Source organism: Portunus trituberculatus, chromosome 10, assembly GCF_017591435.1.
Source record: "Portunus trituberculatus isolate SZX2019 chromosome 10, ASM1759143v1, whole genome shotgun sequence".
In the NCBI taxonomy this organism is placed as follows: Eukaryota; Metazoa; Arthropoda; class Malacostraca; order Decapoda; family Portunidae; genus Portunus; species Portunus trituberculatus.
In genome coordinates, this window is record NC_059264.1 from 13,097,835 (window position 1) to 13,111,623 (window position 13,789).

General features: G+C 40.5%; 1 protein-coding gene across 3 annotated transcripts in view; it reads left to right on the forward strand.

Annotated features, from left to right (window-relative positions):
• LOC123501875 (V-type proton ATPase 116 kDa subunit a1-like) overlaps positions 1 to 13,789 on the forward strand; it is a 31,184-nt gene that overhangs the window by 11,919 nt on the left and 5,476 nt on the right. The window contains exons 5-14 of one of the 3 annotated variants that reach the window (XM_045250915.1): positions 735 to 844; positions 1,694 to 1,820; positions 3,088 to 3,264; positions 4,254 to 4,466; positions 5,129 to 5,279; positions 5,778 to 5,917; positions 8,337 to 8,588; positions 10,265 to 10,374; positions 12,351 to 12,558; positions 12,991 to 13,170. In XM_045250915.1, coding sequence (XP_045106850.1) covers positions 735 to 844; positions 1,694 to 1,820; positions 3,088 to 3,264; positions 4,254 to 4,466; positions 5,129 to 5,279; positions 5,778 to 5,917; positions 8,337 to 8,588; positions 10,265 to 10,374; positions 12,351 to 12,558; positions 12,991 to 13,170 — 1,668 coding nt within the window. The remainder of the gene's footprint in view (positions 1 to 734; positions 845 to 1,693; positions 1,821 to 3,087; positions 3,265 to 4,253; positions 4,467 to 5,128; positions 5,280 to 5,777; positions 5,918 to 8,336; positions 8,589 to 10,264; positions 10,375 to 12,350; positions 12,559 to 12,990; positions 13,171 to 13,789) is intronic. The other 2 variants (XM_045250916.1, XM_045250917.1) reach the window with 2 other exon arrangements.

Below are 13,789 nucleotides of genomic sequence, written 5' to 3' on the forward strand. Positions count from 1 at the left end.
GCTTAATATCTTCCAAGACAGTCCTGATCTAACTGCTGTGCTGCACAGTAAGTGGCTGGGAAACATCACTAATGGTGCTCTTTTATTTTTTTTCCTCCCCCACCTCTCTCCCTTTCCTTCCCTCCCTTTTCCTCCTTTTCTTCCTGCCTCCCTGCTGGATCTACGCCTCCCTCATCACCCCTGCGCCTGGGGCCTAACACACACACACACACACACACACACACACACACACACACACACACACACACACACACACACACACACACACACACACACACACACACACACACACACACACACACACACACACACACACACACCCTGGGATGGCACACACCCGCGGCTGTTATTGCTGCTGCTGCCGCCCAATGTCTTGCCCCTCACATTTGGAAAACACCACTAATACCCTCTGGGTTTACCAAGGCTCCTCTTCTTGCTGTTGTTCATATTGACACAATGTTCACATGTTAATATCTGTCTTGTACCTTCCTCATGCACACACATAAATGTACTAATGTCCCATATGTACATATATAAATGTTAAATCCTTAAATGTGTAAACATATCCGCCTCTTTGCAATGTTTCAAATGTGTCACTCATTCACTGTCAATGTTAAACTCTGTGACGTCCCAAATTGTGGTGTGTGATCCCTCTTGTGGTGGTGTGGTGGAAATATGGTCCCCTGTGGTGGTGTGGTGGTCCCCTTGTGGTGGTGTGGTGGCTTCTGTACCAGCAGGAGGCACAAACTTCCCTCACTATTGAACAGAGGGACTCAGAGCCCAACAGCAGCATCACCCAGAACCTGCTGCCTGCTGAGGAGGGGAAGGGACCTGTGCAGCTTGGGTAAGTCCACCTGTTGTGTACTGTTGACCCCAAGGACTTTGGTACAGGTCATGGCAAGGGAAGGGTGATATCTGACTCAACCACACAACAGAAATGGAACTTACAGTAGTAGAGTTGGCTAAGAGGTAATGCCAGGTACTGCAACATCCTTACCTTACTATGATGTGCACTGAAATTCTTGTACTTTGGTTGAAGTTGTGTTTGTAGATAATAAGGAAAATGAGTAATAATTTCCATGCATTATTCTGTCAGTGTGGTTGGAAGACTGGTGTTGTAGTGTAAGGAGTGTAAGATGAGGAGTGTAGTGGTAAGAAGTCAAGTAAAGTACCACATTTATTTCAGTGTGTTCAGAGTTTTCCTTCAATGTTGAGTGTTGTGATCTGGTAAGCATTTCATCGATGTTAAGTGGTTTCCCTGAATTTTAAGTGCAAGATCTGTTGTGGAATGTGTTAGTGTCTATTTTGAGTATTTTTAACAGACTTTAGTGGTTATTGAGGGAAGGATGTCTGTGGATGCCAAAAGTCTGCTGGTAATGTTAGAAATTGATTGAATTCTGTATAACCTTGCCTTATTTACCCTCAGTAGAGAGTGGGTGATTTAATGCAGTGAAGTAATGTTAAAAGTTCATCAAGTTCTATGTAACATATACCATCTTTACTTCTTTAACCCTAATATGATACACCAAGGTAATGTTAATGCTCATTTAATTTATTTTCAGGTAATTACCCTTGTCATATTTGTCATCTTAGCCACTTAATAGTCCTCAATGGAGCCAGAATTTAACACAGCTCTGTAGTACTGTAAGTTCATTGTGTTCAGTGTAGACTAACTATCCCTACCACACCACAGGTTCGTGTGCGGCGTCACCAACCGGGAGCGCATGCCCATGTTTGAGCGCATGTTGTGGCGTGTGTGTCGCGGCAACGTGTTCGTCCGCCAGTCTGAGGTGCAGCAGCCCCTGGAGGACCCTGTCACGGTGAGTTTGAGACGTGAGAGGCAATTTCCTGACTTTTTTCCTTTTTACTGAATATGTTTCTGGCCTTAGTCTCTTTCCTTTGTGTGTTGAAAACTAAAAAGAGAGAAAAAAAACTCATTCAAATTGAGTTGAGTAAAATGTCATAAAAGAAGGATCACTAATTAAATACTGTATAGAGATTTTACATTGTGATGGTGACTGTGTTGGCTGGGAGGAAAGGTGCATGAAAGTTAGCAGGTCTCATTTATTTATATTCTTAAGGAATTTATTTCTGTGCTCTTGGTGTGTCTTCCTTGTGTTTACAAAAATGAAAAGAAAAAACTCAAAGCACATCCAAAACAAACTTGAAAATAAACCCTGCAAGTTAAACCAACACAACAGTCAGTACCTAAAAGTGATGACAAAAATAATGTGTGATTACAGGATCAGAGATTGTGACATCATAAGTTTCTGTCACAGACACCTGTTTTTCATACAAAATGTAGCAGTTCCACTGCTCCACATACCTTTTTCGCCGAGAAACCGCCCGCTTTAGCACTACAGGATCAGAGATTGTGACATCATCAGTATTTTAGGAACTTATCACCAAGAAGTCTGTGATTATTTTTTTTTAATTTCCTTTGCTGTTAGGTAAGGATTACATTCTGCTTCTCTTTTTATACTGTTCAAGATTCATTGAACAACTTTCTCCAGCCAGACTTTGCTTAAACGGTCTGGGACAGATGTCTCTGCACCATCTCTGAACATCTTTACTCACCAATATAATGGTCTTTCCCAGACTCCAGTAATATTAATTGTTTATATAACTTTCCTTCCCTGAGCATGAGGCAACTACAAGCACTATTTTGTCACCAGTAATGAGCAGTTTACTGATCATGGGCAGGTGATATGGAAAGATATGGAACAGTAACTCACAGGAGATGAATGTGTGAAAAATGTCTTATTGTCTCTCAACTCAAATTTATACTCAAGTTGTAAATCTGTGAATGTACCCAAGGCAACCATCTGTCTTGAGTGTCTAGATGAGATATTATCAGTAGTTTGCTCTCCCATGCAACTTGATCAGAGAAGGTGAATGGCGCAGACACTGACACCAATTCAGCATTTTGTCATCTTTTTAGGCACCCCAATCTCTGCCTTCATCATCCAACCACCATTGACCCAACAAGGGGGAACAGATGTACAAAACAAAGCCAAACCACATCAGAAATACCCGAATCACATATATGTTCCTCTCCTGATCATTTAACCACTATTTTTCTAACAGGGGGAGGAGGTGTTCAAGACTGTCTTCATCATCTTCTTCCAAGGCGAGCAGCTCAAGACCAAGGTAAAGAAGATCTGTGAAGGCTGCCGTACCACCATGTACCCCTGCCCCGAGTCTGCCCAGGAGAGGAAGGAGATGGGTCAGGGTGTGGAGGGGCGACTGGCTGACCTGCGCACGGTGAGGGAATGAAGAGGGATGTGTGACAATGACAATAAGTAATGTGTTAGAAGGAAAGAATGAACAGGAGAGAGATGGTGTAAGAATAGAATGACTGGCTGACCTGCGCGTGGTGAGGGAATGAGGAGGGACATGTGGCAATAAGAATAAGTAATATGGTGTTAGAAGGAAAGAATGAAGAGGAAAGAGATGATGTAAGAATAAAACTGTCTGCTGAAAGTAACCAGGGAAAGAGGAAGAGAGAAGGGAGGGACAGAGGGAGAGAGAGAGAGAGAAGAAATGTCAGTTGGTTGATTGATTTGAGGTGCTAAGAATAATGTGGTGTCAGAAGGAAGGAGGGATAGTGAAAGAGAAGAAAGAAGTGTTGATAGGTTGACTGATTTATTGATTGTGGTGTCTGAAGGAAGGAATAGCTGGGAAAAAAGAAATGTTGATTGATTGATTTGTCGATTGATATGAGGTGCTGTGAGAATGGTGTAATGTGGTGGATAGATACTTGTAGATATATGTTCATGGACAACTGCCAATATTTACACACACACACAAACACACACACACACACACACACACACACACACACACACACACACACACACACACACACACACACACACACACACACACACACACACACACACACACACACACACACACACACACATTGGATAAGTGTAGATATGGAGACAGGGCCACATGAGCATAAAGCCCAGGCCCTGTAAAAACACACACACACACACACACACACACACACACACACACACACACACACACACACACACACACACACACACACACACACACACACACACACACACACACACACACACACACACACACACACACACAGAGGTATTGAACTTCTCTACAGCAGCTCAAAGGATACTTCCCCCACTACAGCACTGCCTCACATCCATCCTCTCCACTGCAGACAAATAGATAGGTCTACATTTATTGGCAACAGCTTACATTACAATACCATTTTGCCACAGGTGTTGAACCAGACCACTGACCACCGCCACCGTGTGCTAGCTGCTGCCGCCAAGCACCTGAGGACCTGGTTCATCAAGGTGAAGAAGATGAAGGCCATTTACCACACCCTGAACATGCTCAACTTGGATGTGACAAACAAGTGCCTCATTGCTGAGTGCTGGATTCCCACAGTGGACATGGGCTCCATCCGGGCTGCCCTGCGCAAAGGAACGGTGGGTGAGGTGGAGCTAGTAGTAGAGGTTAGGTTAGGTGAGGTGGAGGTGTTTGTCTGAGTAGTGGTGAGGAGGGTAGAGGTGTGTGGGTGAAGCAAGGAGGAGGCAGTGTAGTGAAGCAGGAGTGGGTACAGTGAGGAAGGGGTTTTTGGAGAGAGGTGAAGTAAAGCAATGCATAAGAGAGTGAAGTGTAGTGGAATGGATTCCACTGCCATTCTTACAAGAGTTTGGTATCAGATTCTCATACTGTCCTGCAAATTTTATTGGGAACACTGACAGTGCTAAAATAATGACATGAAACAGTACCACTTAGTGAGATTGTGTCAGAAAATGCTGCTATTAAGTATTATTATATCAGGAAATACTGTTTCTTAGTACAATTTTGACAGAAAGCTTTACTGTTGAATAAAACCATGACAAAAGACACCACCACTTAATTGTACTATTTTGACAGAAAGCACAGCTATTGAATAAAATCCTGACAGAATGACACTGCTACTTGATGTAACCATGACAAAAAGACTTCCACTTTATGAAATTGCAACAAAACACTGCCAGCAAGTAAAATCCAGCCAGCAACTAGACACAGAATAGTATTAAGCCAGAGACTGGCGGTAGACAACACTAACACTCTTGTACTGATCTCCACTATTGTCGTATAGGAGCGTGCTGGCAGCTCAGTGCAGCCGATCATCAACCAGATGCTCACCAACCAGATGCCACCAACCTTCCACCGCACCAACAAGTTCACCGCCGGCTTCCAGAATCTGATTGACTCTTACGGCATTGCCACCTACCGTGAAGTGAATCCCGGTAGGTCACCTTGCAGGGTTCTCTGGCTCAGTAGTCAGGGTAGGATATGAATTAATGGGTTCAAGTAATTAAGATAGGACAAGAAATAAGACAAGAAGTAACAGGTTTAAGTAATCAGGATAGAATAAGAAATAATGGGTTAAAATAATTAGAATATGACAATAAATAAATGCTGCAAGCTTCATAAAATCTGATTAGAAAGAGATGGGAAGGAATTGATCATTAAACAGAGTCGTAGATTACTAAAGTGGACTAGTAATTGTTAGGGAGATTTTAAAGGTTAGATAAATCTACGGATTGGTGTGGAAATAGGTATTTTTCATATAGGGACTGCCATGTGCAGACGTGATGGCCTCTTGCAGCTTTCCTGACTTTTTTGTGTTCCAGTCTATGTATTTATTACTGATATGTCCTCAAAAAAATATCCTCAGCAGAACCTCCAGCTCTATAAGTCCCTTACCTAAAAATATGGTGAGTAATTTATCTTTTTCTCCACAGCCCTGTACACCACCACCACCTTCCCATTCCTGTTTGCTGTCATGTTTGGTGATGCGGGCCACGCCACCATCATGCTGCTGTTCTCGGCCTGGATGGTGCTCCGGGAGAGACAACTCATTGCTGCCAAGATGAGTGGTGAGGTGAGTGTCAGAGTGTCAGATGCCCCACCCTCCCCCAGTGCTGAGTGTGTATGGTACCACCAGTGAATAGCATAAGGAAGGACTGCATATTCTTGTGGCCAAATAGCAATTTCCTACATTCATTCATTTAATCCTTATCTGTATTACATAACATTCACAGCTCTGACTGGATCAATTGTTTAGGTTTAAGAGCATTTCTGTTGTCACTCCTTCCTATAATGTGTAACAACGCCAAAATTTCAAGGTCATGGGGTCTTGCGCATGGAACGCTGCTTAGTATTTACATGGTGAGCAGCTGTTCTTTGTCATGCTACCTGCTGATAGCTGGTATTTCACCACATTTTCATGTGGCTTACTAAATTTGATGCTCATGTGTTCCTTACATTTTTCTGTGAATAGAGCAGGCTTATGAGGAGTTAGAGGTACTAGTCATGGAAAGTTTGGCTTGGAGTGGATGCAGAGGAAGAAAATAGTAATAATCTCATGTCTTACAATCACAACAGTCAATGAGACACTGAGGTTACATTGTAAAACACTTCTGTGCTGCATCTCCACTACTTTTCAAAGAATCTACTTGTTAGATTGGTTCTTGAAGCTGTTTATAAGGTTCTAGTGATATATTAAGATTTCTACCTTATTGACAGAAAAAAAAACACATTTGCTCCCTAATTTTGGCTAACACTTTTTTTCTCTAGAGAACCAGCACCCAAGTGGGCCTTTTTTTTTTTTCTCTCTGCCCTTGGCTAGTCCTCTACTACATAAAAAAAAAAGAAATAAAAAAGATTCTCTTCTCTGGTATTCATCCTTGTTGTGTCCACCCTTCAATGATTAGTATCCTCTCCTTCCCTTATACAGTAGGAAGGTTTATGGATCTCTTCACTTCTTAATAGTAGATCATCTTTATTGTTTTATCCAAGAGGGAAACTAGCCAAGTGCAATAAAAAATAAAGAAAAAGGCTCACTTGAAATGCAAGTTCCCTAAAAGAATAGGAAAGAATTAGCCAAAAGATAAGGAAAAAAATTTCTTGAAACCTCCCTCTGAAAAGAACTCAAGTCATAGGTGGATGGAAATACAGAAGCAGGCAGGGAGTTCCAGAGTTTACCGAGAATCCCTAATATTCATCCTTGTTATGTCTTCCTCCAAGCATCATCTCCAAGTCTTCTTCAGTCTTCATCTTCAGTCTCCATCTCTAATACCTCCATTCACTCAACACTTATTGTTTATGTTTGCCATCCATCCACTGACACCAAGCTTTCTGGCTCTGTATGGTGCTAGTGTGCTAGTGGGCCTGTGTATAGCCTTGAACAGGAAAGGATATATTAATGAAGAGAAAGCAAGGAATCTGATAGTAGTGAAAGAAATAGGCTGTTCTGCTCCATATTCCAAGGCTCCTCAACCATGGTGCTGTATTGATGTGGCAAATGAGACACACCATGCACTATATATAGACTTTACTGAACACAAAATTTCTGATACATTTCTGGAACAAGTACACATGATGCAAGAAATAGTATTATAACTGTTATACTGTTATATGAAATAATACATTTATAATATCCACATACTGTATCAGAATATACACATGGCCAGGCTGTCTCCTTCTCCTGAACTGAACAAGTCCTGTCTGCAGACTCATGATGGAGGTTCAGCTAGCATACAGACTTGCCAAATATTAATTCCCAATGAGTAACAAACACTTAAATAATTACAATATTAACCCATCAAACTACTACCTGCAACCACATAGTTATCATTACAAGTGTGTTTTGCTTGTAGCCTCTGATTGTGGCACTATGAACCATGATTCTGAAACACCTCTGTTGCACGTTCACTACATTCTAAAGGCTCTTGTTGAAATCACACAGGTTTTTAAGGATCTTTTTATTCTTCTAGTGACAGATTAATGAAATTTCTATGTTGTTAATAGCAGAAACAGTCTTGGGAATCCAACTAATGATCCCAGTGGCTTTTGAAAATAATGGTGAGAAAGAAAACCATATCAGAATACATGCCTATAACTCAATAATTTAGCTTTTTTATGGATGTTTTTTACAGTTTTAGTAACAGATCAACAAGATTTCTATATTATTAACAACAGGCATATTTGAGAACCCTTTTTTGGGGTATTTTTATGGTTCCAAAGACAGATTTTATACTTGAGGACCTGATTAATAGTATCTGTGGCCTTCAAATCCAGTCATGGTGTGTGTGACAGAGAGAGAGAGAGAGAGAGAGAGAGAGAGAGCACAAATTGTTTCAGAATACATGTATGGTTTCAGATCTAGAACATCTTTAAGGGCTTATGAGAGTGATTAATTAATTAATTGAGTAATGAATTTATTGATGTTATTGCATACTAGGAATATCTTTAGTGCCATAACTCAATAATTTACCTACCTTGTCTTTTGTTTCCCTCAGATCTGGAACATCTTCTTCGGCGGCCGTTACATCCTGCTGCTGATGAGTCTCTTTTCTTTCTACACTGGCGTCATCTACAACGACATCTTCTCCAAGTCTTTCAACATCTTTGGGTCATCATGGCACATCGGAGACAACGCTAATGCCACAGAGCATAACTTGCAGGCTTGGGGGGAGCTGACCCTGAATCCTTACTACCGAGACTTGTACTCTGGCGAACCCTACCCATTTGGCTTTGACCCCATATGGCAGGTGGGCTTGTGGGCTGTTTACCTGTTCATGTTTTTAACCTTTCACTGTGATGTGCAACACTTAACAGCAATGCACTAATTTTTTGTTAACTCTTGGAAGGACAGGAGTGAAGAGAGTGTTTTGCAATTCCTAGTCACTGTAGTTTTTGGAGGTGGCTCTAGATTGGGAAGAAATGTGTAAGAGTGGTTAGAGATTCAGGGCAAATGTACCAATAGTAGGGAATGGGTTAAAGAACTGAGTCAAGTTTTGCGTTGTATTAGTGTGTTCTATGAGAGTGTGCATTTCACCAGGGCCATCAGGGTTAAAAGTGTGAGTGATGGGTGTTTGTGTGTGATGTATGAATAGATGGACTCAAATTTGTTTCATTCTGGGCTTTAAAGTGAAACAAAAGGTGTATGTGTTTTTCTGTTCTTAATTTTCAGGAGTTAGGGTTAAAGGTATATGTGATGTTTGTTTGAGTGTGGTGTATAAATAGATGGACTCAAATTTGTTTCATTCTGGGCTTTAAAGTGAAACAATAAGAGTATGTGTTTTTCTATTCTTTATTATCAGGGGTTAGGGTTAAAGGTGTGAGTGGTGTATGTAATGGTGTGTAAATAGATGGACTCAAATTTGTTTCCTTCTGGGCTTTAAAGTGAAACAAAAAGTGTATGTTTTTCTATTCTTTATTTTTCAGTCATAAGTCCCTAACTCTTTTTCCTCTTGTTTTTGAGTTATTGTGTTGTGGTTCTCTTGTTAATTTTTTCTTTATTTTTCTTGGTAATTCTCTAGTTGTTGTTCGTCCTCTAATTATGGGAAGTTATTATGAAGGTTAGGAAATATTTTGCCTCATTGATTCCCTTCCTCGTTTCCTTTATCTTATTTCTCTCTCTCTCATCACTGATCTGCCTTATTCTCATTACAGGTCTTTGAATATGATGTACCCTTTTGTTACCTTCTCTTGTTACAAATCTTCAAATATTTCTCCTTCTCTACCATTTTATTACGGTTCTTTACCTACTTCTCTTTATTTCCTTCATGTCAGGTCTTTGAACATTACTCTTCTCCTACCTTCTGTTGTTACTCATCAAATATTTCTCTTCTATCATTTTGTGACAGTTCTTAGCTATTTCTCTTCATTTCCGTCATGTTAGGTTTTTGAAAATTACTCCTTTCCTCTTACTTAACTTTTTGTACTCTCATTACTGTTCCTCATGACAACTCTTTGGATTGTTCTTCTCTTTCTCATGACACAATTTTTTTAATATTACTGTTTCTCTTGTCACAGGTCTCAGTAATTGTCTTCTGTTTCTTCGTGTTTGCTTCTTTCATCACTGGCCTCTGAATTATTCCCTTCTTATTTCTCATTGACACATATCTTTAAATATTATCCCGTTTCGTCTAATCATAGATATCTAAATAGTGTTCCATGTTTCCTTCTCTCTCCTATTCTTGTCATGTATTCTAATGTCAATATTGCCATGTTTCTTCCCTTCTATTTCTCATTGACACTTATCTTTAAATTTTATCCTCGGTTTACTCTTATAGATCTCTGAATATTGCTCCATGTTTCCTCCTTTCTCTTCTTCTTGTTCTTTATCCAAATGTCAATATTGCCTACTGTTTCTTCCCATTTTCTCATCTTTCCTTGCTTTGTGCCTTGTCTGAATGTCACTGAGTCTGTCTTCCGTCCACAGATAGCAGTGAACAAGATCGCCTTCCAGAACTCCTACAAAATGAAAATTTCCATCATCATTGGTGTCTTCCACATGATCTTTGGCATCATGGTTTCCCTCATCAACCATCTGTAAGTGAAAGGCTCTCTGTCTGTCTGTCTGTCTGTCTGTCTGTCTGTCTGTCTGTCTGTCTGTCTGTCTGTCTGTCTGTCTGTCTGTCTGTCTGTCTGTCTGTCTGTCTGTCTGTCTGTCTGTCTGTCTGTCTGTCTGTCTGTCTGTCTGTCTGTCTGTCTGTCTGTCTGTCTGTCTGTCTGTCTGTCTGTCTGTCTGTCTGTCTGTCTGTCTGTCTGTCTGTCTGTCTGTCTGTCTGTCTGTCTGTCTGTCTGTCTGTCTGTCTGTCTGTCTGTCTGTCTGTCTGTCTGTCTGTCTGTCTGTCTCTGTCTGTCTGTCTGTCTGTCTGTCTGTCTGTCTGTCTGTCTGTCTGTCTGTCTGTCTGTCTGTCTGTCTGTCTCTCTCTCTCTCTCTCTCTCTCTCTCTCTCTCTCTCTCTCTCTCTCTCTCTCTCTCTCTCTCTCTCTCTCTCTCTCTCTCTCTCTCTCTCTCTCTCTCTCCTGGTTGCATATTTATTTATTTATTTATTTATTTTTTTTACATTGCCTAATTGTAGAAATAGTGAAATAAGATGACTTTTCATTATCTCATCTAATCCTTCACATGGCAGAAGCATTAAATAATACATGTACATTATTTTCATGCTTATTGTCAAGAACATGATGGAAGGAGAGTTTGGTAAGTCTAGTACACAGTTTGCCTAACTTTTGTGCCCAGCCTGAGTGATTGCAGGTCGCCACACATCACATACACTTGCTACTGAGGCAAATGTGCTGTGTGGTGACCTTGCTAGTGACTACATAAGAACAAAGAAGCTACAGGAAACCACTAGGCCTACCTATCCATGACAATTCCTGTTGAAACTTGCCTTATTACTTCCACTTCTCAGTTGCATCCATGAATTTGTATAATGATTTATTTAAGCTCTCTAATGACTTGCCACGCCACTAATAACCTCATTACTGAATCTTTTCCCTTCATCTTCCACTCTATTTTAGAACTAGTTCCTTCCAATCTCTTGTTAAATATAACTATCAAACTTGAATCTACTATTTCTCTTACATGATTAACTGAGAATTTTTCCTATGCACGATTGCCTATACTGCTTAAATCAAATCCTTTCTTAACCTATACCTCTAAAGGAACATGACTATTTTAAAGCTTTAGTTTCCCATCCTAAGGAGTGTGATGTGTGATTGCACTACAGATATTTGAAAGGAAATTACTTTGTTTTAGAACCAAAGGATGAACGGCAACCAAAGCAATCAGTTTAGAATTTTGTAAGAAAAGGGAGACGTTCGGTGATTCAGGTTTCATTGTATTCTGAAACACTTTAGTCCTTCATGAGACAATTACTCAGATTTTCTTAATGTTTTTCCTCAGATGATACTGAAGCTAGATACACCTTTAGTACCTTTTATCATGGAAACCTCAATATCCACTACTGCAGAGATATGGAGTAAATGTTTATGTATATGACCCAAAATGCAATGATAATAGTGATAAATCGTGCATTCTAGTACTAAGGCAATTAATTGCTGTACTGTAGTTGGAATATCACAAAGATTTTTGAGCATCGTTAAGAAATGGACTGGTAATGTAGTGCAGTGAAATCTTATTCCAGCAAGGCCTTAAGGAACAGGAAGTGTAATGATAGAGTAGTATGATCTCTTATTAACATTCTTCTGACATGTTTAGAAGTTGTACTGGTAGTGTATTGTAGTGAAATCTCAGTCTATCAGGGCACAAAGGGCTTAATGCTGCATTGTTTGAAATCTGGTTTATTCACCTAACGAGTAATCATAAAGTACAATGGTAATATACTGTAGTGAAATTCTAAGTAAAGCAAGGTTTTAAAGATTTGTTGCCATTTTAAACCTGACATGTATAGAAAGAGTAATGTTAGTGCAGGGAAATGAAATAAGAGGCTTGAAAGATTTGAGGATTTGTGGTGGTTTGAAATGTCATGCAAATATTGATATCGTTCCTCTCCGCAGATTTTTCCGGCGTTTTTGGAACATTGTGTGTGAGTTCCTCCCTCAATTGATCTTCCTGGTGAGCTTGTTTGGGTACCTGTGCTTCATGGTGTTCTACAAGTGGGTGTCCTTTGGCTCTGGTGAGGAGTTTGACATCCAGCACAACTCAGACTGTGCCCCGTCTGTCCTCATTTACTTCATCAACATGGTGCTGCTCAAGAAGGACAAGGTGAGTGTCAGGAGGATTGGGAGAGAAGAGATAAGGTGTGTGTGTGTTATTCATTGGGAGTGGGGGGAGATAGGAGAGGAAAGATGAAGCAGTTTATTGCTTCCTGGGATCACTTTTACTACAAGCCAATAATGTTATGAAAATTGTTGGAAAATAAAAAAAAAAAAAAAAAAAAAAAAAAAGGGTAGGTTGGTTTTCTATGGGTCGTTTCCTCAAGCATAATCTCTACAAGAAGTTTTAAATGCTATAAAACTGTATGACTTTTAAAGAATCTAAATGTTCATAAAGCTTCATTACTTCCTTAATGTCAATCTTACAACTTTTCCCAAGTGTGTTTCTTACTGCATGTCAATAGTGTTACAAAAATTAATTGTTTTTGGGGTGTGAGAAGAAGTCGAGTGTCTCAGAGTCAGCTTGCCATTCCTCCCTCAGCCAACTGGACACTGTGACGTGTGGATGTACGACAATCAGTTCACCATACAGTTGATACTGCTGGTGGTGGCGCTGCTGTGTGTGCCCATCATGCTGATCCCCAAGCCCTTCATCGCCAGGCGGCAGCACAACCAGCGCATGAGGCAGCTGGCAGTGTCTCGGCAACTACTGGAGACTCAGGTGAGGCCAGAGTGCTTGTCTACTTGTGTTGACTTGCTTGTCAGTGAGTTTGATCCGCAGTGTCAGCTTGCATGTTGTGGAAAGCTGATGATATAGTGACCTGCAACCTTAAATATGCAATCTGTTTTTGTTCTTGCAGTAATTTCTTCAGTCATGATACAGATGTTTTGTTACCTTAATTTTAGCCCTTTGAGTTGTATCTTCAGCTTGAGTAACATTCAGGCATCACAAGGAGCCATGCAAACAGAGTGGGGAAGTCTGGCCAACTTGATTGAATCAGTGTAGGGCCAAGGAGTGTTGCAGTCAGGCGTGTGTAGGGCAAAGGAGTGTTGCAGTCAGGCGTGGAGTTGAGAAACCTGTTAAATAGAGTCTACGAAGCGTCTGTTCAGAGATCTAGGTATGATAGGATGAAATGGAGAGTTGACAGCAGTGTGTGGATACAGACAGTAGAAGGAACAGATGATGCAAGGGATTGCCAGTGTTGTCATGATGTAGCTGCCATGGGTCTGACTCATACAGATTTGGTTTCCACACCTGATCCTGGATTTCTTGTCCAGTGTTGAATTCCTCAGATTTCCCAAGTTTCTAGTTTGTCTGATGTGTATTCTTATGATTTCTG